The following is a 22259-nucleotide window of genomic DNA, read 5'->3' on the forward strand; positions in this document are numbered from 1 at the left end:
AACTCCGTCCCTGGCCCAGCCCCGCATCGGTGCATCTGTCCCCTTTCCCAGCTGACAGCTGGCCCTACCACTCTGGGAGACGAAATGCAGAATCCAGGTCACAGACCAGCCTGCAGAGGCCTCTTAAGAGGCCGCTCTCCTTGGCCAGGTGGTGAGCCTGGGATTAAGCCGAGAGCAGAGGTGAAAGCACAATCAGTGTGGGTGCTGACTGCACACTTGTTTCCGTTTTGTTCCTGAAAGGATCTGAGGTGGGTGACCTGCACAGCTCATTTCTCAATCCTGCCCCCCCTCCCCCCGCCCTTCAAAGACCAAGGCCTTTCCACATCAAAGTAAAGCAGAATAAGCAATACAATCCCATGACAGGCAAGGCACCTGAAGCCATCTACTGTGTGTCAGTCCAACCAGAGCGCACTGAGGGCTTGGCACAGTGTATTTTATGTCAATCCCTCTTTCAGCAAATGTGCCTACAGCTCCCAACTCAAAGATAACAAAGGAAGTTAACAAACCTCCATCCGACCTTACCTTCTAAGTACCCATGTCATGATAAACCTCACTTGACACCACTGATTAATTTCAGGCTGGGGATGGATCTGGAACACGGCAACCCAGTGTTTTCTGAAACTAAAGCATTTCCTGCCCTGCTGGAGAGTCTGTCCTCTCTGGTGATACAAATGTGCACACGAAGACTGCTGGAATGTTCTGTCCTGAGCCCATGGTTCCCACAAACAAACAAAACAAACCCATAAGACTGAGCTAGGTCTGGGTGTCATTTATTGATAGTAGTTTACACACATTTGTCTTCTTCCCATGGTCATTTCCTTCAAGGCACAGGCACAGAGCCCTCTAGAAGGGCAGTCTCTGAACCAAGGAGCCAGGAACACTGGATGCACACGTCTTTGGCAGGCCCGTACAGCTCTGGCCGGATGCAATCCTTCAAGCTGGAAATCCGCCGGGTATTTGAGACACAAAGGTGGGAGGTGGAGAGGAAGGCCACAGGACTCTCATCTCAGTCCAGGCCTGCTCTCTCTATTCAAATCCATTCCAGGACTCTGGGGTGGGGGGAGAGCAAATCAAATCAGGCCCACCCACCTTCACGGAGGCAGATTCTTCGATCTGTGCCGTTTGTACACACCTGCTTCCGCTGGTCCCGCAGTTATAGAGCATCAGATTTATGGTAAGAGATGGATCACTTCCTCTCTGACCCTCCCCAGCACCTCTCTTCAGCTGGGTCTGTGCAGGAACTGAGGCCTGTGTTCACCATTCATCTGCGTGTGCCATCTTCCTCAAATCCTGAATGAAGGGTTGGTTGGAGGCTACAAGTTTACTCAGGCCTCCCACTGACTCCCAGCTCATTACACACAAGGCCCTGCCTTTCTTCTGCCAATTGTCAGTGCCTGGGCAGGAGTGCCAGCCGGCCCCAAAGACAGGGGCCAAGCTGGTCTGTGTAGGCACTTAGCAATTTTGGGTAAGAAGGTAAATTAAAAAAAAGGGGGATGGAAATGAGAAAAATCAGAGCGTTTCATCTGATTGAGTAATTAAGAGATCTGAAGTGATTTTACTTTTATTTCCTTCACTTTAAGCCAATCATGAAGTTTCACAGTGATTTCTGGGGCAGGAGAAGGAAGGTGGTGCTGAGCAACTTCGGGGCTGTGGTCCAGATGGCCCAGGAGGCGTGGGCCTCACTGGGGCAGCTGGAGGAGCACCGACTGCCCGGCGGGCAGGTAGGTGATGTTCCGCGAGCGTGACAGCTGGTACGCGATGTCTTCCGCGGCCTCCAGCTTGCGCAGCTCGATCAGGCCGTCGCCTGCAGTGGCGAGTGAGTTGGCGATCAACTCCGCCGCCTTGGAGTCGCCCTCCGCAGAGATGATGGCTGCCTTCTTCTGCTGCTCAGCCTGCAAGGGTGGAGGCAGAGACCAAAATGACACCCTGGGGCATGGATGGTGGGTTACACCCTCAAAAGGACTGCATTAGGCACCCTCTCTGGGTCCTGAATGAGCTCTGGGATTTTACCTCCCCCTTCAGAAGGGCTCAACAAACACTGTTCACCCAATCCTCTGTCCCCCATCATGCCCACTGCTCACTACTATACGGACACATTTCGCTTGGCTGTATAGAGAGCTGTCTGATTATTTCAAAGTCCTCAATAACATTAACAGCAACTGAAGCCAGCCACCTACTATGAGCCTAGAGGATCCCAGGCCACGGAAAGCAAGAAAGAAAGGTAGACTCAATCCTCATCTTTCCCTCCAGGCCCAAGTCAAAGTGACTTTCATCAAAACCAGTGCAGCCAAGTAGGAGCAGCAGGCACAGGATGCTCCTTAGAGTGTGGGCTCAAGGGTTTCCCGACCAGGAACTTGGGCACCCAGTACAAGACCTCCTGGCTTTCCCAGCTCTTATCAACAGGAAGATGTCTCTCTACAACGCATGACCTTCAGAAGGGTGGGAGGAGAGTTACCGTGCAGAGCCTTTCTGAGATTAACACACAGCTGCTTAACTGAGGCTCTGGGGCTGTTCACTCAACAAATGTTTATGGATACCTAGTGTCTACCTCAGGCATGGTTCTGGACATGTTCTAAAAGCTGGAGAGAGGCAGAAAAAAGAAAAAAAAAAAAAAATCTCCACCCACATGGAGTCTATCTTCTCTGAAGTAAAACGTCTACCCATGTATCTCTCTTTGCTTGATTCTAAGGACTAAGGCATCTTAGATTAGGAATAAAAATCCAAGTGTATTAGTGGTGGGGAGAAGGAGATACATGAAATAAATACAAGACCAGGCCCTGTGCAAATCCACTGCATCCCAGCACACTCTGACACATCTGGATGGATTTAGTGCTTGAAAAAAATCCAGCAACAATAGTATATCTGGTGCAACGTTTGATCCTTTAGGCTGTCAGCTTTCACTGTGTAACCAAGGTTAAAAACAACTTCTCAGTAAAGCTGAAAATATTCCAGAAGAAACATTTTTATTTGTGGGAGAGTGTTTTTGATCTTAGGGACGTGGAAAAGAAATTACTCTTCAATGATTTAGGAACATAACCTCACATATCCCTGACTAGACCCTAAAGACTCTGGAACCAATTGCAGGAGCACAGTCCTTTCAATCCCCTTCCGATGATCCCGGAAGAAGAGATGACAGATGATGAATTTCCAGGCCACCCAGCAAACGGGGCGGCTGAGCACAGGAGAAAGGGGAGAGAGGCTCCTGCCATCTGGTTGAGCACTCACCTTTTCCACCACAAATCTGGCCCTCTCTGCTTCCTGCTGAGCCACCTGTTTGGCTTCCACCGCTTCTGTGAACTCCTTCCCAAAGGTCAGATGCGTCTAGCGGGAGAGAGTGAGAGCAAGATGAGGCATTGTAATTGCTTCGACAGGGCTGCTGCAGAGCCCCCATGGCGGCTGGAGGAAGAGGCCAGGAATGGCTCTAGCAGCTGGAGATAACATGAGGCCAGAACACCCTTCCACCTCCACATCCGTGTCCAAACTGAGTTCACAGCCCAGAATCCTCAGCTGCCCAAAGTGCTCCTGTCCATCACTGTCCTCAGGTAGGAAACAGCCCATGGGCACCAGAAGGTGTCTACTCAATGGACCACCTCCCTAGGGGAGGAGAACTGTGGGCTCCAGGACCCCCACCACCGACAAGCACTCTTCCAAGGCCCTTTGATGGTCTGTTCAAAGCCCTCAGAGACCAGAAGGAAAACTGAGCCCCTGAGAGTGAGGCACGCAGCTGGTTCTCAGGGATTCAAGAGTGTGAGGCTCTCTGCTTATAGATTAACCAGTCCACTGCTTTCTCACAGCATCTCCACCACAAAACAGGAAGAGGATGAGTGAGACTTCCAAATCATGATTTTGCAAATCACAGTATTCCTTATGAGCAAGTGCTTCTGGTAAAGGGTTTAAAAGAAAGAGAAAACAGGTAAAGATTACTGTTAGAGTGAAGGTTTAAAATTCTGATTATAAAAAATAAATAAATAAATAAAATTCTGATTATGCATAGGCCTTCCCTAGTGACCAAGTGCAAACAATGGGAACAGAGCTCAGCACTCCTAAAGTCTAATTTATTTATTTATCTAACTTTTTATTAAATGGGAAGAATAAAGGGGAGAATAGTATGGGTTTTGCTATCAAATTCTACTTGTTTCATTCCACCCCCACACTCCCAACCTCTGCTTTAAAAAAAAAAATAAGCAGCTCAAAACCTCTTCTGGAGAGTAAATTACAGTCCATTGTCTTTCCAGAATTTTTAACACTTCTAACTCTTATACTGCAGCTGTTCTACCTTGCTTGCTCCATTTCTGGACTCCTGTTCAAAGTTTGGGGAAGAAAATACGACCCTGAGAAATGAAAATGAAATGCGCATATTAAGGAATAAAATTTTTTTCCAGAAGGGCCAGCTGAAGGCAGCAAATGCCCCATGAAACCTAATTTTCTCCTCACACCTCTTCGACACTGTTTCTTGTGGTCAACCCGCATTTCCCGAGAATGGACTATGTGGTTAAAATTTAGCAAAATGCCAAGGTTCTCCTTAGGTTTTTACTTACTATGTTCTCATGGCCGAGGTGTTTAGATTAGCACTAAGTGTGAGGGCCTGAGAAACTGCTCTGGTCACAAGGGCCAAGTGGCTGCAGTCTGGCGTCTTGCCAGTAGAGGGAACCCAAAAGCCTTCCACGGAGGCAGTGCCCTGGGGTGAGCAACGGGCGTGCGCAGGGTGACTGTTTAAACAGCTGCGCAGATGCTGAGTGGGAAACGCTGCCTTCCCCAGCGATGCACAGGAGAACGGAACAGGAAACACTCTACTCCACTAACCGAACAAATCACTCCAAGTGATTTTTCCCAGAGAATCAGAAACACGACCCCTTTCCCTCACCCTCCCTGATCTGAAACGCTATCTTGCCTGTATTGCTTTCTGTCTGCACTGCGGCATTCAATGTCGTATAAATACACAGACCACACAGTCTCAAGAGGGTAACTCATGCCTCAGAGATGCCCCCATACCAGGCTTTGGGGGACGGAACCATTCATTTACACTCTATCACCTTTCGTGGGGAGTTCCCAGAGTTCCTGTCATGGCACTTCAAACCCTAGGTGTTAGGAAATTCCCAAGGGTCAGGCTGGGAGGTCTGGGCAAGGGAGAAAAGACTATCCAAGCTGCTCCCTGGTCTCTTCCAGGTAGTTTCTGTCTGTGTCAAACGAGGTAAACATGACAACACTTCCCGGGGAGCTGTGAGGAACACTCAGTCTGGGGAAGGTAAAAAATCAAGTGGCTAGGGACCACCTGGGGAGGACCAATAGTCAAAATAGGAATGTCTGCGGCACAGGGGAGGCAGAAGAATCCTCATCTGAAAATAAACCCAAGGAGACTGTCTCATACCACTAAGAAGGTTCCACCTTTTCAAGTCTTCATCAAGGAAAGTGGAAGGTAGGACCTCACAGTATCTACCCAGAAATGGAGCCAGGCACCCCACCCCACCCCCCAGGCTCCCCAAGACCCTTACCAAGGATACGTCATCCAAGATGAGCCCAAAGGTCGCTGCTCGCTCTGTGAGGTCATCGCTCACCTGTCTGGAGACCAGCTCTCTCTGGGTGATCAGTTCTCCAGCATCAAAGCGAGCCTGGTTCCAAGGGAAGGCAGAGGAGCCAGTCATGATTGCAAAGAAGCAGAATCCCAATCAGCCATCACCAAGCTCTTCCTGCCAGTGAGTGCGCTCTTGGGGGCTGGGCTTGAGGCCGAGGCCCTGCTCACTCACCACCACGGACTTGAGGATCTCTGTAGTGATGGACGGCAGCACGCGCTCATCGTAGTCCTCTCCAATGCTGGTGAAGATGCGAGGAAGCTGACTAGCAACCGGCCGGAAGAGGATGCGCAGGGTGATGTTGACATTCTGTAAATCTGAGGGCAGGACACAAATGCTGGAGTTAAAAATACAAATCACATGGCCTCCTATGACCTCCCCTATGCCAAATCTGCTACAATTTATAAGTAAAGTTGCTGATTAACCAACCCTTCAAGGTGAGGTGCACAGGTTCATGGTTTCTTTGGTAGAGAACCCAGCAGAGCACCAGCGCTAATAACTTCCCAAAGGATTCTGGTGATGACAGCTTTTCCGTGTCCTGAATGCCCTCTGACACGAGCAAATTCTGATTATAGGTCTAGTAGGTGCCGTGGAATCTCTGGAATAATGAATATTTTAAGCAAAGAAATAGGCCAATGCCAAGAATTCTAGGATAAGGCCTCTCCAAGGCCGGGTTAAACGTGGCTCAAGGCAGGAGTATGCTTCGGAGAGGTGATTGTGGGTCCAGTGGACTAGCGGCCCAGGGCCTGGCTGTGCCTTAACTCTGATGTTTACTTATTACACGGACCCACTAAGCCTTAGCCTCTCTCAGCTTATTTCCTCATCTGTACGAATGGGGATGATATCATCTGCCTTCCAGGCATGTTGGGAGAAACTGAAGGAGGAAACAGGTACAAAAGCACTCCGTCAAATATGCAACAGAGGTGAGGGGTTATCAGACTCATCGAGAGGCTGCTTCTCATTACCAGTCAAAGGACCCAGGGAATTACAACTTCCCCTGACAATCCAGCTGTGCTTGGAGCTGAGGCACTGCTTGCAGTCATCAACAATATGGACCAAGTGCCCATGAGATGAGTTCTGAACCAGGCACCAGAGTGGGAAATGGTTACACACGTGCTCCTTAAGGCCTTTAAGTTAAGATAAGATGTTTCTTAATGAACCCCACCCCACTGTTGATCTCCTCTGAAGTAGCAGGCAGGCCAGACCCTTTACAGGAGGCTCGTCTTCTCCCTCGCTGGGAGAAACAGGATAGATTAGACAATACCCTGTCCCCTCCCCTGTCCAACACACTTCTCATTCTCAAGCATCAGCACAGACGCCTGTTCCTCACAGTTCCCCTCTGCTCTCTTATACGCTGCATTCACCATATCCCAATTCTCAACACCTGTCCACGTCTGTCTCCCTTGCTAGATCGATCTCCTAAAGGCTCCTGCTTTACTCATCAATGAACTACCGCACCCTCCGACCCAGCACAAAGCCTGACACGACTGTAGAAAGCAAACATCTGCCAAGGACCAGGAACATCCACGCGACCCTCTCCTCTCGCACAGAACAGTCACAGCCGAGCCAGCATCTGCCGCTCCATTTACTGCAGTGCACCTCTGTGTGTACGATGTGGGGGAAGAACAGTGATAGCAATTCATTTCAGGCTCCAACTAGGGAGTCAGTGGCCTGTCAGACACCAGATTGCTCTCAGGGACGTGTGCCTTGGCCCAGAAGGTAACAGTGTGAGAGCAGCACTGCTGGAAACATAGGCCTTGGAAAGCAAGGCAAAGGGTAAGTCAGCTGTGAAGGCAAACACAATGGCCGGAGATCAGTTTACAGTCACCGTGGGGGAACAAGAACTGATGGGAAGGGTCAACCAAGAGAGAGCGCAAAGGCACATTCAGATTTCTTTAAAACTGGATCGCTATGCAACTACTGAAATATATCTGTTCATTTCTCTAAATTCATACAGTTGTGTATGTATCTTGAACATACAGGCACACCTCATTTAATTGTGCTTCGCATACACCATATTTCCTACAAATTGAAGGTCTGGGGCAACACTGTATCAAGCAAGTTTATCACCACCCTTTTTCTAACAGCACCTGCTCACTTCATGTCTGTGTCACATTTTAAAAAATATTTATTTGGCTGATTTGGGTCTTAGTTGTGGCACACGGGATCTTTTGCTGCAATACGGGGACTCTCTAGTTGTGGCTCGTGTGCACCCCCTTAGTTGTGGGATCTTAGTTCACTGACTGGGGATCGAACCAGTATCCCCTGCATTACAAGGAAGATTCTTAACTACCAAGAAAGTCTCTGAGTCACATTTTGGTAACCCCCTCAATATTCCAAACTTTCCCAATATTATTACATTCATTATGGTAATCTGTGATGCTACTACTATAATTCACTGAAGGCTCAGATGATGGTTAGCAATTTTTAGCCATCAAGTATTTTTTAATCACGGTATGTACACTGTTTCTTTAGAGATAAAGCTATTGCACCTGTAATAGGATACAGTATGGGATAAACATCTATATGCACTGGGAAACAAAAATATTTGTGTGACTCGCTTTACTACAACATTTGCTTTGTTGCAGGTGTCTGGGACTGAACTTATATGTCTTGAGGCATGCTTGTATATTTCTTTCTCGGTAGCCACATAAAACTCTTGAGGAAAAGTATTTAGGGAAGTTCAACCCATTCTGGATCCCACAGCACCCGTTCCACACACTCTACTTCTACCTGACCCACAGATGAGACTCACCTTTGCTACCAGTGATTACTGGCACGTTACGTGGTCGAGAGCGGCAGTCAAATATGATTGGCTTCTGTACCCAAGGGATGAGGAAGTGAGTCCCTTCTCCTACGACAATGTCCTGCACTCCCCGGAACCGGTCAAAGATGACAGCTCTGTGCCCAGCATCCACTGGGAATGAAGGATAACAACAGGTCAGAAAAACCCCCTCACCCTTTAACCAAAAGGATCATGTCTGAAAGACCCCTGGTGTTTTCTGTTCATATAGTAGGTCTCTCGCTCTGTCTTCCCACACTTCAGGACTCCAGAGGCTTCTTAACAGCTACAAAACAAAGCAATCACTTTCTGTCCGGTGTCCTCTCAAGGACGTCAGTAACAGGATCTATTCTCAGCCTTCTTCCTCCTTGAAACTGGCTGCTGATTTTCTGATTAACCACTCCACCCGTGAACTCCCACCAACACATTCCTAGGAACCAGCTCCCAAAACTTCCTTCTAAAACTCACAGTCCATCCTGGTTCCAATTTAACCCAGTGTTCCCAGAAGTAGCACCCTTCCTATGGCAATCCTAAAATTTGGAAGTCCTCATTTTTTTCTTTCCAACAGCTTGGTTTCTCTAAAGTCTGAAGGGGTTATAGAACTGTCTTGCTAATTTCAGAGAGAAATTAATGATGGTGATTATAGTCTAGCCATGCAGGGTGGCCAAAGAGATCAGAGTATAAAGCTGGGCCACAGAAGCTGAGCAGGCTTTTCTATCAGCCACTTTCTGTCTCTGCCTTTTTGGACTTTACAGTTGGTCCAGTATCCTCACTCTGAAAGTAATCCTCCTGTTGTCAGAGTCTCAAGTGAGGTGGGTCAATCTACTGCTGCTTTCCAACGGTAAAAAGTTAAGAGAATATCAAAGCAGGAGGGGTCTTAGACACAAACTAGTTCAGTCCTGCTGCTTGACCAACGAGAAAGCTAAGTCCTATGGAGCGGAAGGTGACTTGCCTAAGGTCACCCAGAAAAGTAGAAGAAAACCTAGCTAGTTTTATTTTTTAAATTTTTGGCCACACCGCTCCACCTGCAGGATCTTAATTCGCCAACCAGGGACCAAACCTGCGCCCCCTGCAGAGTCTTAACCACTGGACTGACAGGGAAGTCCCCAAAAGATAGCTTCAAGTCTGGTTACGCTGTTAAAAGCTGGGCAATGTATCTCAAAGATATTTTCTCGGGAACAACTCAACTAGAGCAGAGCAAAAGTTTCTGCTCAGATCAAGGTCACCAAAGGTCTAATGACCTTGCTGAGTTACTTCCCACACAAGCAGAAGAGAACGCACTCTCCATTTCAACTGGCCAGCAAAATTCCGACATATTGCTACAGCATCACTTTAACAAGAGAAGGTGGAAACACCCAACTAGCTTGGGAGGCTCTCTGTAAATAAAGGCTCTGAGAGAACCTATGGCTACAAGGACAGAGGTTCTGATGACAAGGCCATCATATGGTGCAGGATGGCAGCAGGTGAGCCTTCTTGGTCACAAATATATTCACAGCAAGCGCTTGCCAACAGGAGTGTCACACGGGCTAGGCAGACCAATGAAAATCCTCTGGCAAAGGTCAGTGACCCACCACCCCTCAGAGCCTCACCATTATACAAGGCAGAGTTCACCACGCCTCCTGCAACGGCTAAGGCAAGACCAAACTTGCCAATGGACTCAAACACTTTGGCAGCCATGTCTCCTTTGGCTGGACCCACTCACACCTAAGGGGGTAAAAACAAAACAAACAAAACAACTCAATCCCCAATCCTCAGAGGAAGCCCTCTCTGAGGCATCACATGCATTTCTCAAGCTAGCTATTTATTTCCCCACTCCTGAGAGCTCTAAATCTTCAACTGAAAGGCATTTCATGAATAACACTATGCAGCTTGTAAAAGTGTATAATCAATTCCTCTGATCTTCTTTTCCCGCTGCTTTCTTCTTTTTCTACTAAAGAAATGGCGACTCGGGTATTGGTTCAAAATGGGAAGGAGACATGGGCTGGATTACCCATAGAAAACTTAGCAACATACCAAAACTGCCTCTCATCTCCTGGACCTGCAGGCCCCAGAAGAGAGCCTCTAGAAGAGGGGTTGGTTCTGTGCGATTTTGATTCAGAAAAGAACGTGATTCCAACAACAACAGTAGCAGCTAACCTTTACAATAGGCAGTCTTCTAACAGCAATTTGTGTATTTAATCTTCACATCAACGCCTATGAAGTAGAGGACTACACAGATGAGGAAACTGAAGCACAAAGAGAGGTTTAAGTTACAAGAGAAGCCTAAGATCAGGCAGCTGTGAAGGAGGCAACCAGGATTGGAACTTGGAGGTCTAATTCTAGAAGACCGACCACGGTTAACTCCTCACCACGGTTTCTCAACATCAGGTATTAAGAATGAATGACCTGTTATTATGGAAGCAGGCCCTGGCTGACGTTCTGGGGCCAACAAATCACGAGAAATAACAGGGCCAAAAAGGTACTAAACAGCTGCACCGCGAGCAACAGCCCTGGAACAGGTCGGGGTGGGGGCAGAGGCGAGGTGGGCGGGAGCGCGCCTGACCGCTCTACAATCTGCTCTTGCACTTAAACTTTGTCTTTTCCCCGCCCCATCGTCGTCGGCCACTTCAGCCTCTCCCACTCCTTCTCAGGCCTCAACTTCTAAGTATCTTCATCTCTATCCGTGCACTTAACTATTCCATTTCCGTGATCAGGACGCCCAGTCCTGACCCCTCGGCCTTTCCATTCCTAATAGCTTCTGGATTATTCCTCGCCCTGCCCCCATACACACCTACCTCACTCTACGCAACTCCTGGCTCCTCCCAGGCTCACCCCCTTCCCCTCTGACACGAGGCGGACCCAGGCACACACCCTGCCCGCCCCAACTTGAGAAGAATGGGAACGCAGAGGGATAACTGCAGAGACGCCAGGACGCGGACCACAGCCGCTCCTCAGCATTCTTACCTGCTTCCACTCTGACCTCCACATGAATTCCCCAGCCACAGACTGCGCGTGCGCCGGACAGCTCCTCCACGTCCCCGCCCTACTTCCAAGGTCCGCGCTTCGGATTGGTGAGCACGAGCGCTATGCATTCTGGGAACGGTGGCTTGCTGCCTTACTGTTGTTCCCAGGCTCTTCGCAGATGAACTACAATTCCCAAAAAGCCATGCAGGGGCTCACCTGCGCTGAAAAACCTTTTGTCTTTGGTGGTACTGAAGGCCCAGAGGTTGCCGCAAAGCATTTAGGGGGCTGTAGTTTCTTGGGGGCTAAATGCACGTGCCTGTTGTGAACTGAAGCTGGAGGCTACCAGAAGATGAGCCCTAAGGCCCTCAGAAAGAGTAGCTGGGCCTTCTGGCTGATGGACGAGATGGGCAAGGGCAAGTTTATGGCTGATGAAAGAGGGCGGGTGTGCACGCGGGATAAAGTTGTGAAGTAACTGGTGGACTGAGAGACAGAGGAGCTATCTTTACAAAGCCCTGTCTAGAAGCCACCTGAGTTGTGGAACATTGATTGCCAGAGTCAGAGAGAACCTTAGAAACCATCCGGACTAGAAAGTGAGGTCCAGAGAGAGGAAGGGAGTCATTCAGGGTCATGCAACAATTTAAAAAAGGGATTGGGCTTAAAGTCTGGGTTCGGTGGACACATTTTTAAAAAAGTCTTATTTGTCGGGAAGGGGAACACATGTAAATCCATGGCTGATTCATGTCAGTGTATGGCAAAAGCCACTACAATATTAAAAAAAAAAAAAAGTCTTATTTGGAGAATTTGCAAAGATAGTACAGGGAAGATGTGTAATCTTTACTCAAATTCACCTACCGCTAACAATTTGCTCCATTTACTTTTTTGATCTAAAGCAATAAAATAGCCAGTTATTTTATCAGCAAATTGGTTTTACTTAAGAACAGCAAAGAATTGCAATTCTTGGTGAGCAATTTATGGCAACTCACAGGCAAGTCTGCAGAACAAGGAAGAGGACTTTTTTTTAGTGGAGAAGGGTGACTTGGAAGGGACTGTCATAAACAAAGAGTTAGAGGAAACTGGGAATTTGAAAGTGTGGCTTTTCATTGTCTCAATTGTGACAGTCTCTTATTGGCTGGGCTGTTTCTGAGCAAGGAGAAAATTTTCTTTCCTTCTGCTGGAAACTAAAGTAGTAACCTTCTTATTGGGGATGCAAAGCTGTCTCTTCCTGTTGAGTCTCTACCTGTTGGTAGGTTGTGAGAGTTCCCCTTTCTGTACTCCTGACTCAATTTAAAATGAGGTTTCTGCTTATTAATTTTCACATCTTATCATTTGTTCCCTCCTTCTCTCCCTGCCTCCTTTCTTCTCTTTCTTTGTATCTTCGAAGAATAAGGGTATCCTCTTACATAACTTGAATAAATTTAATCTAACTTCTGCATTCCATTTTTTCCATTGACCCAATAATGAACTTTATAGCTGTCTTCTCCCCTCACCCTCCAATACAGGAGCCAGTCAAGATTAGGTACTATATTTATTTTTCATGTCGGTTTAGTCTTCTTAATTTGTCCTCAGGCTTCCTTGCCTTTTGTTATATTAAAATAGAAAAAAAGAATGTTCTGGTATTGGGTTTCTCTGATGTTTCCACATAATTAGATTTGTTGTTTTGCATTCTTAACTGAGGTAGCTAAGTGGTGTATGGACACTTAATTTGAATGAAACCAGGCCCATTTCTGGATTCTGGTATGATTGGATTCTTTCAGCTTCTTTTTCCTGCATTCCTCTCCTCTCTGTCTTTCTCCTTTGTCCCCACTTGGCACCCGTGGGGTAACAAAGGGCCAGAGATATGCATGGCAGCATTCTCCAGGTAGTATGTATTTACCCTCAGTGCCCACAGGCTTTTCCTCTGCCTACCGGAATGCACACTCTATGAGAGCTGAATATTTAGTCTACTACCTTCATTGTTCTGTTCCCAGAACGTACGACAGTGCTTGGCACACGGTGGGCACTCAGTAAGTATTTATTGAATGAATGAATAATGAAGAGCATTGAAGTGGCTGGTTAGGCAGACTGTGGCCAGGAAGCGCAAGGCAGTATGCTCCAGAATCCTGCAAGAACAGCCATAGTATTGTCCGCTTCCGTTCTCCTCTCACCAGCAGAATGCTGAAAATATGAAAAAAAAAAAAACAAAAAAAAACCAATTTTTGTATGTTTTATAACTTTCAAGTCTGTGTATCTACAACATCCCACATGAGCATCATCACAACCCCTTATGTTCTACAGATAAAGAAGTCAAAGTTCAGAGGTTAAATCACTTGTTTGGGGTCACTCATCTAGTCAGAGCCAGACTGGACCGGATCACATGTCTTCTAGGTCTAAGCCCTGTTTCCACTTCCCCTCTGTGTCCTGGGAAGCAAAGGCAACAGGAAAACTCATGTGACATGAGGGCACTGTGTGGACCTGGGCTAGTTGTAGGTGGAGAGATGGGAAGGATAAAGGATAATCATACTGAGGGGGGTATCTGGGAAGAATTTAATTGGGCTGAGGCAAAAATTAAGGAAGAGCAGCATTGGGGCAGTGTGGAGATTCCTTAAAAAGCTGGAAATAGAACTGCCATATGACCCAGCAATCTCACTGCTGGGCATACACACCGAGGAAACTAGAATTGAAAGAGACACATGTACACCAATTTTTATCGCAGCAATGTTTACAACAGCTAGGACATGGAAGCAACCTAGATGTCCACCAGCAGACGAATGGATAAGAAAGCTGTGGTACATACGCACAATGGAATATTGCTCAGCTATTAAAAAGAATGCATTTTAATCAGTTCTAATAAGGTGGATGAAACGAGCCTATTATACAGAGTGAAGTAAGTCAGAAAGAAAAACACCAATACAGTATATTAATGCATATATATGGAATTTAGAAAGATGGTAATGATGACCCTATACGCGAGACAGCAAAAGAGACACATATATAAAGAACAGACTTTTGGACTCTGTGGGAGAAGGTGAGGGTGGGACATGTATATTACCATATGTGAAATAGATGACCAGTCCAACTTCAGTGCATGAAACAGGGCACTCAAAGCCAGAGCACTGGGACAACCCTGAGGAATGGGATGGGGAGGGAGGTGGGAAGAGGGCTTAGGTTGGGGGACACATGTACATCCATGGCTGATTCATGTCAATGTATGGCAAAAAAACACTACAATGTTGTGAAGTAATTAGCCTCTAATTAAAATAAATAAATTAGTATTTTAAAAAATTAGGGAAGAGCAGCTTTGGGGTAGCAGCTTCAGGGGTGGATCCAATTTATTGCTACACAAGTCATTTCCCCTTCAGCTCTTCTTCCAGCCAGGTGTGCACATTGGTGTTAAGAAGAAATACATCTTGAACACTGACTGTGAACCACTTGCTTCATAAATACAGTCTTATTTCAATTCAGTTCAGTTCAGTTGCTCAGTCGTGTCCAACTCTTTGCCACCCCATGGTCTGTAGCGCACCAGGCCTCCCTGCCCATCACCAGCTCCTGGAGTTTACTCAAACTCATGTCCATTGAGTCGGTGATGCCATCCAACCATCTCATCCTTTGTTGTCCCCTTCTCTTGCCGCCTTCAATCTTTCCCAGCATCAGGGTCTTTTCAAATGAATTGGTTCTTTGCATCAGGTGGCCAAAGGACTGGAGTTTCAGCATCAGTCCTTCCAATGAATATTCAGGACTGATTTCCTTTAGGATGGATTGGTTGGATCTCCTTGCTGTCCAAGGGACTCTCAAGAGTCTTCTCCAACACCACAGTTCAAAAGCATCAATTCTTTGGCACTCAGCTTTCTTTATAGTCCAACTCTCACATCCATACATGACTACTGGAAAAACCATAGCTTTGACTAGACGAGCCTTTGTTGGCAAAGTAATGTCTCTGCCTTTTAATATGCTGTCTAGGTTGGTCATAACTTTTCTTCCGAGGAACAAGCGTCTTTTAATTTCATGGCTGCAGTCACCATCTGCAGTGATTTTGGAGCCCAAATAATAAAATCTGTCACTGTTTCCACTGTTTCCCCATCTATTTGCCATGAAGTGATGAGACCAGATGCTGTGATCTTAGTTTTCTGAATGTTGACTTTTAAGCCAACATTTTCACTCTCCTATTTCACTTTCATCACGAGGCTCTTTAGTTCTTCTTCGCTTTCTGTCATAAGGGTGGTGTCATCTGCATATCTGAGGTTATTGATATTTCTCCCAGCAATCTTGATTCCAGCTTGTGCTTCCTCCAGCCCAGTGTTTCTCATGATGTACTCTGCATATAAGTTAAATAAGCATGGTGACAATATACAGCCTTGACGTAGTCCTTTCCCCATTTGGAACCAGTCTGTTATTTCACGTCCAGTTCTAACTGTTCCTTCCTGACCTGCATACAGGTTTCTCAAGAGGCAGGTCAGGTGGTCTCGTATTCCCGTCTCTTTCAGAATTTTTCACAGTTTGTTGGGATCCACACAGTCAAAGGCTTTGGCATAATCAATGAAACAGAAGTAGATGTTTTCTGGAACTCTCTTGATCCAGCAGATGTTGGCAGTTTGATCTCTGGTTCCTCTGCCTTTTCTAAATCCAGCTTGAACATCTGGAAGTTCACGGTTCACATACTGTTGAAGCCTGACTTGGAGAATTTTGAGCATTACTTTGCTAGTGTGTGAAATGAGTGCAATTGTGTGATAGTTTGAACATTCCTTGGCATTACCTTTCTTTGGGATTGGAATGAAAATTGACCTTTTCCAGTCCTGTGGCCACTGCTGAGTTTTCCAAATTTGCTGGCATATTGAGTGAAACACTTTTTTTTTTTTTTTGCAGTTCAATAACTTTATTGGACCATCAGCAATTAGTTCTCGTCCACATTGAAAAATATGGAACGCTTCTCGAATTTGCGTGTCATCCTTGCGCAGGGGCCATGCTAATCTTCTCTGTATCGTTCCAATTTTAGTATATGTGCTGCCGAAGCGAGCACTTGAGTGAAACACTTTTACAGCATCATCTTTTAGGATTTGAAATAGCTCAACTGGAGTTTCATCACCTTCACTAGCTTTGTTTGCAGTGATGCTTCCTAAGACCCACTTGACTTCATATTTCAGGATGTCTGGCTCTAGGTGAGTGATCACACCATCGTGATTATCTGGGTCATGAAGATCTTTTTTGTATAGTTCTGTGTATTCTTGCCACCTTTTCTTAATGTCTTCTGCTTCTGTTAGGTCCATGCCATTTCTGTCCTTCATTGTGCCCATCATTGCATGAAATGTTCCCTTGGTATCTAAGTTTCTTGAAGAGATCTCTAGTCTTTCCTATTCTATTGTTTCCCTCTATTTCTTTGTATTGATCACTGAGGAAGGCTTTCTTATCTCTCCTTGCTATTCTTTGGAACTCTGCATTCAAATGGGTGTATCTTTCCTTTTCTCCTTTGCCTTTCACTTCTCTTCTTTTCACAGCTATTTGTAAGGTCTCCTCAGACAACCATTTTGCCTTTTTGCATTTCTTTTTCTTGGGGACAGTCTTGATCCCTGCCTCCTGTACAATGTCACAAACCTCCATCCATAGTTCTTCAGGCACTCTGTCTATCAGATCTAATCCCTTGAATCTATTTCTCACTTCCACTGTATAATCATAAAGGATTTGACTTAGGTCATACCTGAATGATCTAGTGGTTTTCCCTACTTTCTTCAATTTAAGTCTGAATTTGGCAATAAGGAGTTCATGATCTGAGCCACAGTCAGCTTCTGGTCTTGTTTTTGCTGACTGTATACAGCTTCTCCATCTTTGGCTGCAAAGAATATAATCAATCTAATTTCAGTATTGACCATCTGGTGATGTCCGCGTGTAGAGTCTTGTCTTGTGTTGTTGAAAGAGGGTGTTTGCTATGACCAGTGCATTCTCTTGGAAAAACTCTATTAGCCTTTGTCTTGCTTCATTCCATACTCCAAGGCCAAATTTGCCTGTTACTCCAGGTATTTCTTGACTTCCTACTTTTGCATTCCATACCCTATAATGAAAAGGACATCTCTTTTGGTTGTTAGTTCTAGAAGGTCTTGTAGGTCTTCATAGAACTGTTCAACTTCAGCTTCTTCAGCATTACTGATCAGGGCATAGACTTGGATTACTGTGATATTGAATGGTTTGCCTTGGAAACAAACAGAGATCATTCCGTTGTTTTTGAGATTGCATCCAAGTGCTGCATTTCAGACTCATTTGTTGATCATGATGGCTACTCCATTTCTTCTAAGGGATTCTTGCCCACAGTAGTAGATATAATGGTCATCTGAGTGAAATTCACCCATTCCAGTCTGTTTTAGTTTGCTGATTCCTAAGATGCTGTTCTTGGAACCGTGTTCACTCTTGCCATCTCCTGTTTGACCACTTCCAATTTGTCTTGATTCATGCACCTAACATTCCAGGTTCCTATGCAGTATTGCTCTTTATAGCATCAGACTTTACCTCCATCACCAGTCACATCCACAACTGGGTGTTGTTTTTGCTTTGGCTCCATCACTTCATTCTTTCTGGAGTTATTTCTCCACTGATCTCCAGTAGCGTATTGGGTACCTACTGACCTGGGAAGTTCATCTTTCAGTGTCCTATCTTTCTGCCTTTTCATACTGGTCATGGGGTTCTCAAGGCAAGAATACTGAAGTGGTTTGCCATTCCCTTCTCCAGTGGACCACGTTTTGTCAGAACTCTCCACCATGACCCATCTATTTTGGGTGGCCCCACACGGCATGGCTCATAGTTTCATTGAGTTAGACAAGGCTGAAGAAGTGGAGATTCAGAGAAGCAAGGTAACTTGGTTACTGTCACATGGCTGGCAAGTGACAGATATATCTTAAACCATAGCCTGTGCTATTCCAAGCTGTGGGACTGCGCAATCTGTAATTAATATCCAAACAGAGGTTGATTCTACTTCCAGGATCAGTGCCATAACTGGAAGGATGGTAACTAAAGCAAGTAATTATAGAAAAACAACTCTTTCTTTATTCATTTGACACATGTTATTGGAGGCCTCTTGCATCATGCTAGACACTGGAGATAAGTGATGAAGAAGACAGAGAAGGCTCCTGTCCTCATGGAATTTACATTATGGGATGAAGGGAGAGTGGTGTATTCAGACAAAAGAGAAGTACACAAAGGAATAAATGATATGGAATTTTGACTAGCTTCGTGAAGGAAATAGTAAGACAATGATGCATCAGTAATGAAGTACTGCAAGTAACAGAAGAGTGGACTCGGTTGACTTAAACAGTAAAGAAATATATCAACTAGCAAGTCTCAGGGGAGAGCTGGTGTGGTGTTGGTTAATTCAGTGGCTCACCAAGCCCTCAGTGACTCAGAATGTTTCCATCTTTCAGCTTTGCCATCTTCAGGTGTTGACTTTCATCCTCGTGCTTGTCCCCACAAGGACACAAGATGACTGTAGAAGGTTCAAGTTTAATGTTCTCACACAATAATAACCAAAGGCCAGAAGGCAGGAAAAGGGCATGTCATGTTTTTGGCCCCCTTAGATGAGTGAGGTAAAGTTTCTCAGAAGCACACAAACAGACTTCCACCCATGTGCTATTGGGCAGAACTGTGTCATCTGCCCCTTTCAGAACAGTCACTGGCAAAGGAATGGCATTACAGTGTTGGAATTTGATGAGCCAGAAAGTCAGCCTCTGGGACTGGGGAGGGCTGGCCTCTCTTCAACCACATGAGAACCTAATATGCTAAGAAATCAAAATGAGGCTGTTTGTTAGCAAGGAACAGGATGCAAGGGAGAATGGATGTTGGAATTGCGACCAACAGTGTCTGATACGGTGCGTCTGTTTTGAGCGAGCTAGTCAAGGAGGGCTCCATGAGGAAATAACATTCACAACAAGAAATAAAGAAGTTAGATGTGAAAGGTTGGGTGGGATGGGAAAAGAGAATAACATTGACATGCCCATCCCAAGGAAAGGCATGGCAGAGAGATTTGGCTGGTAAAGTGACAAGGAGCCCTGTTTAGATTCAGACAGTTTATTACTTATACAGACACCAAAAGGAAGAGTAGCCAAAGATGCTAACTCCTAATGACCTTTGAGTAAGGCATCACAGAAACAAATGGGGCGGGAGGTTAGGACGCCCTGTTGCTGAAGAGCCCGCTCCCTAAGGGGGTAGTGGGGTGGGTGAGACAGAAAGTCTCAGATCTCACCAGAACCAAGAGGCTAGGAGAAACTATTTCCTGACAGCTTTCCTGGTAGATAAGGAAATGAGTAAAAAATAGCCTTGTAGCAGCTCCTCACTGGCCTCTCTTTTGTCATAGGAGGATCACATGGTATTCTGCAAGACAAATTTCGCTGAAGTTCCAGCATTGCCGATGTGGACTCTGTTGAGCCATGTAAGGTTGCCAGGGTTGCCTCAGTGAAGCCGTTTCCCTAGAGTGCAGAGACCTCCAGGCAGGCTGGACCTTGGTGCCCTGAAGGAACCCAGTGTGGTCCAACTATAATGAGTGAATGGGACTGGGACAGTTACCCACCATGTTCTAAGTGCAGTGAGAGGTCTCTGAAAGTTTCTAAGCAGGAGAAAACCCCACAGATCCTGACAGTTGGAAATCCCCACTGAAAGGACCCTGGCAGGTCATCCTTGTGCAATGGTTCTTAAACTTTTTGATCTTAGGAACTTCTGTGTTCTTCAAAATTATTAAGTATTCCAAAGAGCTTTTAAAAATGGATGATGGGGGGTGCAGAAATTAGGAGTTTGGGGATTAACATATACATATTACTATATATAAAATAGGTAACCAACAAGCACCTACTATGTAGCACAGGGAACTAAACTCAATATTTTGTAATAACCTACAAGGGAAAAGCATCTGGAAAAAATATATATTACTTATTTATATGCATATACTTTTTCAGGTATATGTTAATCCCTGGGCTATACACCTGAAACTAACACAACATTGTAAAGCAACTATACTTCAATTTAAAAAAAGATACATATTCAAGATTGAAATGAAAAAAATAGAGAATATTTACTTACTCATTTAAAAATAACTAACAATAAACTATGTGTTAATGTATTTTTATGAAAAATAACTATAGTTTTCAAGTAAAAATATTTAGTGAGAAGAGTGGCATTGTTTTACATTTTTGCAAATCTGAGGTTCTTCATTTATTCTGTTATGCTATCACAGGTCATGTAGCCTCTGGAAAACTCTGCTGACACTCAGGAGAGAACGAGAGTGAAAAAGGTAAATAATAATTTAGTATTGTCATGAAAATAATTTTGATTTTAAGTACCCCCTGAAAGGGCCTCAAGGACCCCCAGGTTATCTGAACCACATCTGGAGAGCCACTGTCTTGGAGTGAAACTCACCCCTGGACATTCACACCAGTGAAGCTTCCAGCCAGCTTTTCAGTGCTTGTATTAGCTGGAATATCAGTTAGGGCAGAGTTTGACTTGCTATAAGGAGACCCCAAAATACAGTGGACTAAAGAAGATAGAATTTAGTTTCTCTTTGTTCCACAGGTCATTCACAGACCCAGTTTCCTTTCGTTGGTTTGTCATCCCCTAAAAGATTGTCTTCATTTGATCATGGGCCATCTGTGTTCCAGCTTGCAGGAAGGAAAACAGGAAAATCAGGGCAGCAATTTTGTTGTAAGCATACGAGGCAGAAGCAGCACATAGAAATTCCACTTCAGTGCTCGCTTTGGCAGCATATATACTAAAATTGGAACGATACAGAGAAGATTAGCATGGCCCCTGTGCAAGGATGACATGCAAATTCATGAAGCATTCCATATTTAAAAAAAAAAGAAATTCCATTTCAGTTTATTGGTGAAACTTGGCTGCGTGACCTCATCTAGTCACGGAAGAGGCTAGAAAATGTATCCTTTAGCTGGGCAGCCAAGTATCCAGGAAGAAAGGATTGGGGACTAACCAGCAGTCTGAGTACCTCACTTTCAAATATGAATAGACAGTGATGTAAGTCCATTTGAGAAAGTCATAAAATGAAAAAGAAAAGCAAAACAAACAGAACAACTAAACAAAAGAAAAACAAAAGAACACAAACAAAAAACTTGGCAGAATAAAAAACAAGGCAAAGAGCATCGAAAATCTAAACCAAGTAACCAAACAACACTGTAACGGATATCCTCAAGTAAAGGCAAAGAACCTTGAAAGATGCATGAAATGAGAACAGATGCTATTAAGAAAAATGGGTAGAGATGAAAGGTGTTTTCCCTTAAAATCAAGATCAAGGTAAACATGCCCACTTCCATTACTTCTATTCAATATTAGGAGGTCTTTGCCAGTACAAAGCTATAACAGGCACAGAAAAATAAACAGGAGGCATACAGACAGGAAAAGATACAGTATAACTGCTTTTGTTTATTGTATATGAAGAAAATCCTAAACATTTTAGAAAGAAGCAATTAGAACCAATAAGTGAGTGTAGCAAGGATGCAAGATGTAAGGCTGATAAACAAACTGAAAGATGGAAATTGAAAATTAAAAATACCCTTTACAATAGCATAAAAAAATGAAATACTTAGGGATAAATTCAATACCACATGTCTGATAAAAACCACAAACATTGCTAAGAAAAAATTTAAAAGACCCCTAAAGAAATGGAGAGATCCACTATATTCATTGAATAAAAATTCAATGTTATTGAAATATCAATTCTCCTCACATTAATCTATAGATTCAAAGCAGTCCCAAACAAAATTTCAGCAAGTTTCTTTTGGATAAAAATTGACAGGCTAATTCTAAAATTTAAATACAATTGCAAAGGACCTAGAATTGGCAAAACTATTTTGAAAAAGAAAACAAAGAAGATTTAGTGTATATGGAGGGTATAGTGTCCATTTATCCATAAAGCTACAGTAATCTAGAAGATGTGGTATTGATTCTCAACAGAAAATAGAGAATCCAGAAATAAACCCACACATCTGTAATCAGTTGTTTTTTTGTTT

The 22259-nt window shown here is 44.8% G+C and overlaps 1 protein-coding gene and 2 non-coding genes across 4 annotated transcripts; 1 reads left to right on the forward strand and 2 right to left on the reverse strand.

Annotated features, from left to right (window-relative positions):
* Positions 1-754: 754 nt before the first annotated feature.
* PHB (prohibitin) lies at positions 755-11375 on the reverse strand. 2 transcript variants are annotated; one of them, XM_043470858.1, is made up of 7 exons: positions 11296-11375; positions 9942-10056; positions 8326-8487; positions 5745-5887; positions 5493-5609; positions 3226-3321; positions 755-1892 (listed from the first exon to the last, which is right to left on the reverse strand). In XM_043470858.1, the coding sequence occupies exons 2-7, from the start codon at positions 10027-10029 to the stop codon at positions 1680-1682; spliced, it is 819 nt and encodes a 272-aa protein (XP_043326793.1). In that variant the 5' UTR covers positions 10030-10056; positions 11296-11375; the 3' UTR covers positions 755-1679. The 2 variants fall into 2 exon arrangements, with proteins under 2 accessions (XP_043326793.1, XP_043326801.1); XM_043470866.1 differs by lacking the exon at positions 11296-11375 and adding an exon at positions 10489-10572.
* Positions 11376-16181: 4806 nt separating this feature from the next.
* On the reverse strand, positions 16182-16288 carry LOC122424803. Its single transcript, XR_006264540.1, has one exon. It is a non-coding gene; the product is annotated as a U6 spliceosomal RNA (small nuclear RNA).
* Positions 16289-20983: 4695 nt separating this feature from the next.
* LOC122425092 lies at positions 20984-21090 on the forward strand. The gene has a single exon (XR_006264693.1). It is a non-coding gene; the product is annotated as a U6 spliceosomal RNA (small nuclear RNA).
* Positions 21091-22259: the final 1169 nt, after the last annotated feature.

Source organism: Cervus canadensis, chromosome 1 (genome assembly GCF_019320065.1).
Source record: "Cervus canadensis isolate Bull #8, Minnesota chromosome 1, ASM1932006v1, whole genome shotgun sequence".
Classification (NCBI taxonomy): domain Eukaryota; kingdom Metazoa; phylum Chordata; class Mammalia; order Artiodactyla; family Cervidae; genus Cervus; species Cervus canadensis.

Bases quoted from the DNA above. Each gene is read 5' to 3' on its own strand.
- PHB (XM_043470858.1), bottom strand. From the start codon at position 10,029: ATGGCTGCCAAAGTGTTTGAGTCCATTGGCAAGTTTGGTCTTGCCTTA. The intron at 8,488-9,941 runs GTGAGGCTCTGA...CTTCATTCCCAG, and splicing joins GAACTCTGCCTTGTATAATG to TGGATGCTGGGCACAGAGCT. The intron at 5,610-5,744 runs GTGAGTGAGCAG...CCTTGGAACCAG, and splicing joins AGATCCTCAAGTCCGTGGTG to GCTCGCTTTGATGCTGGAGA.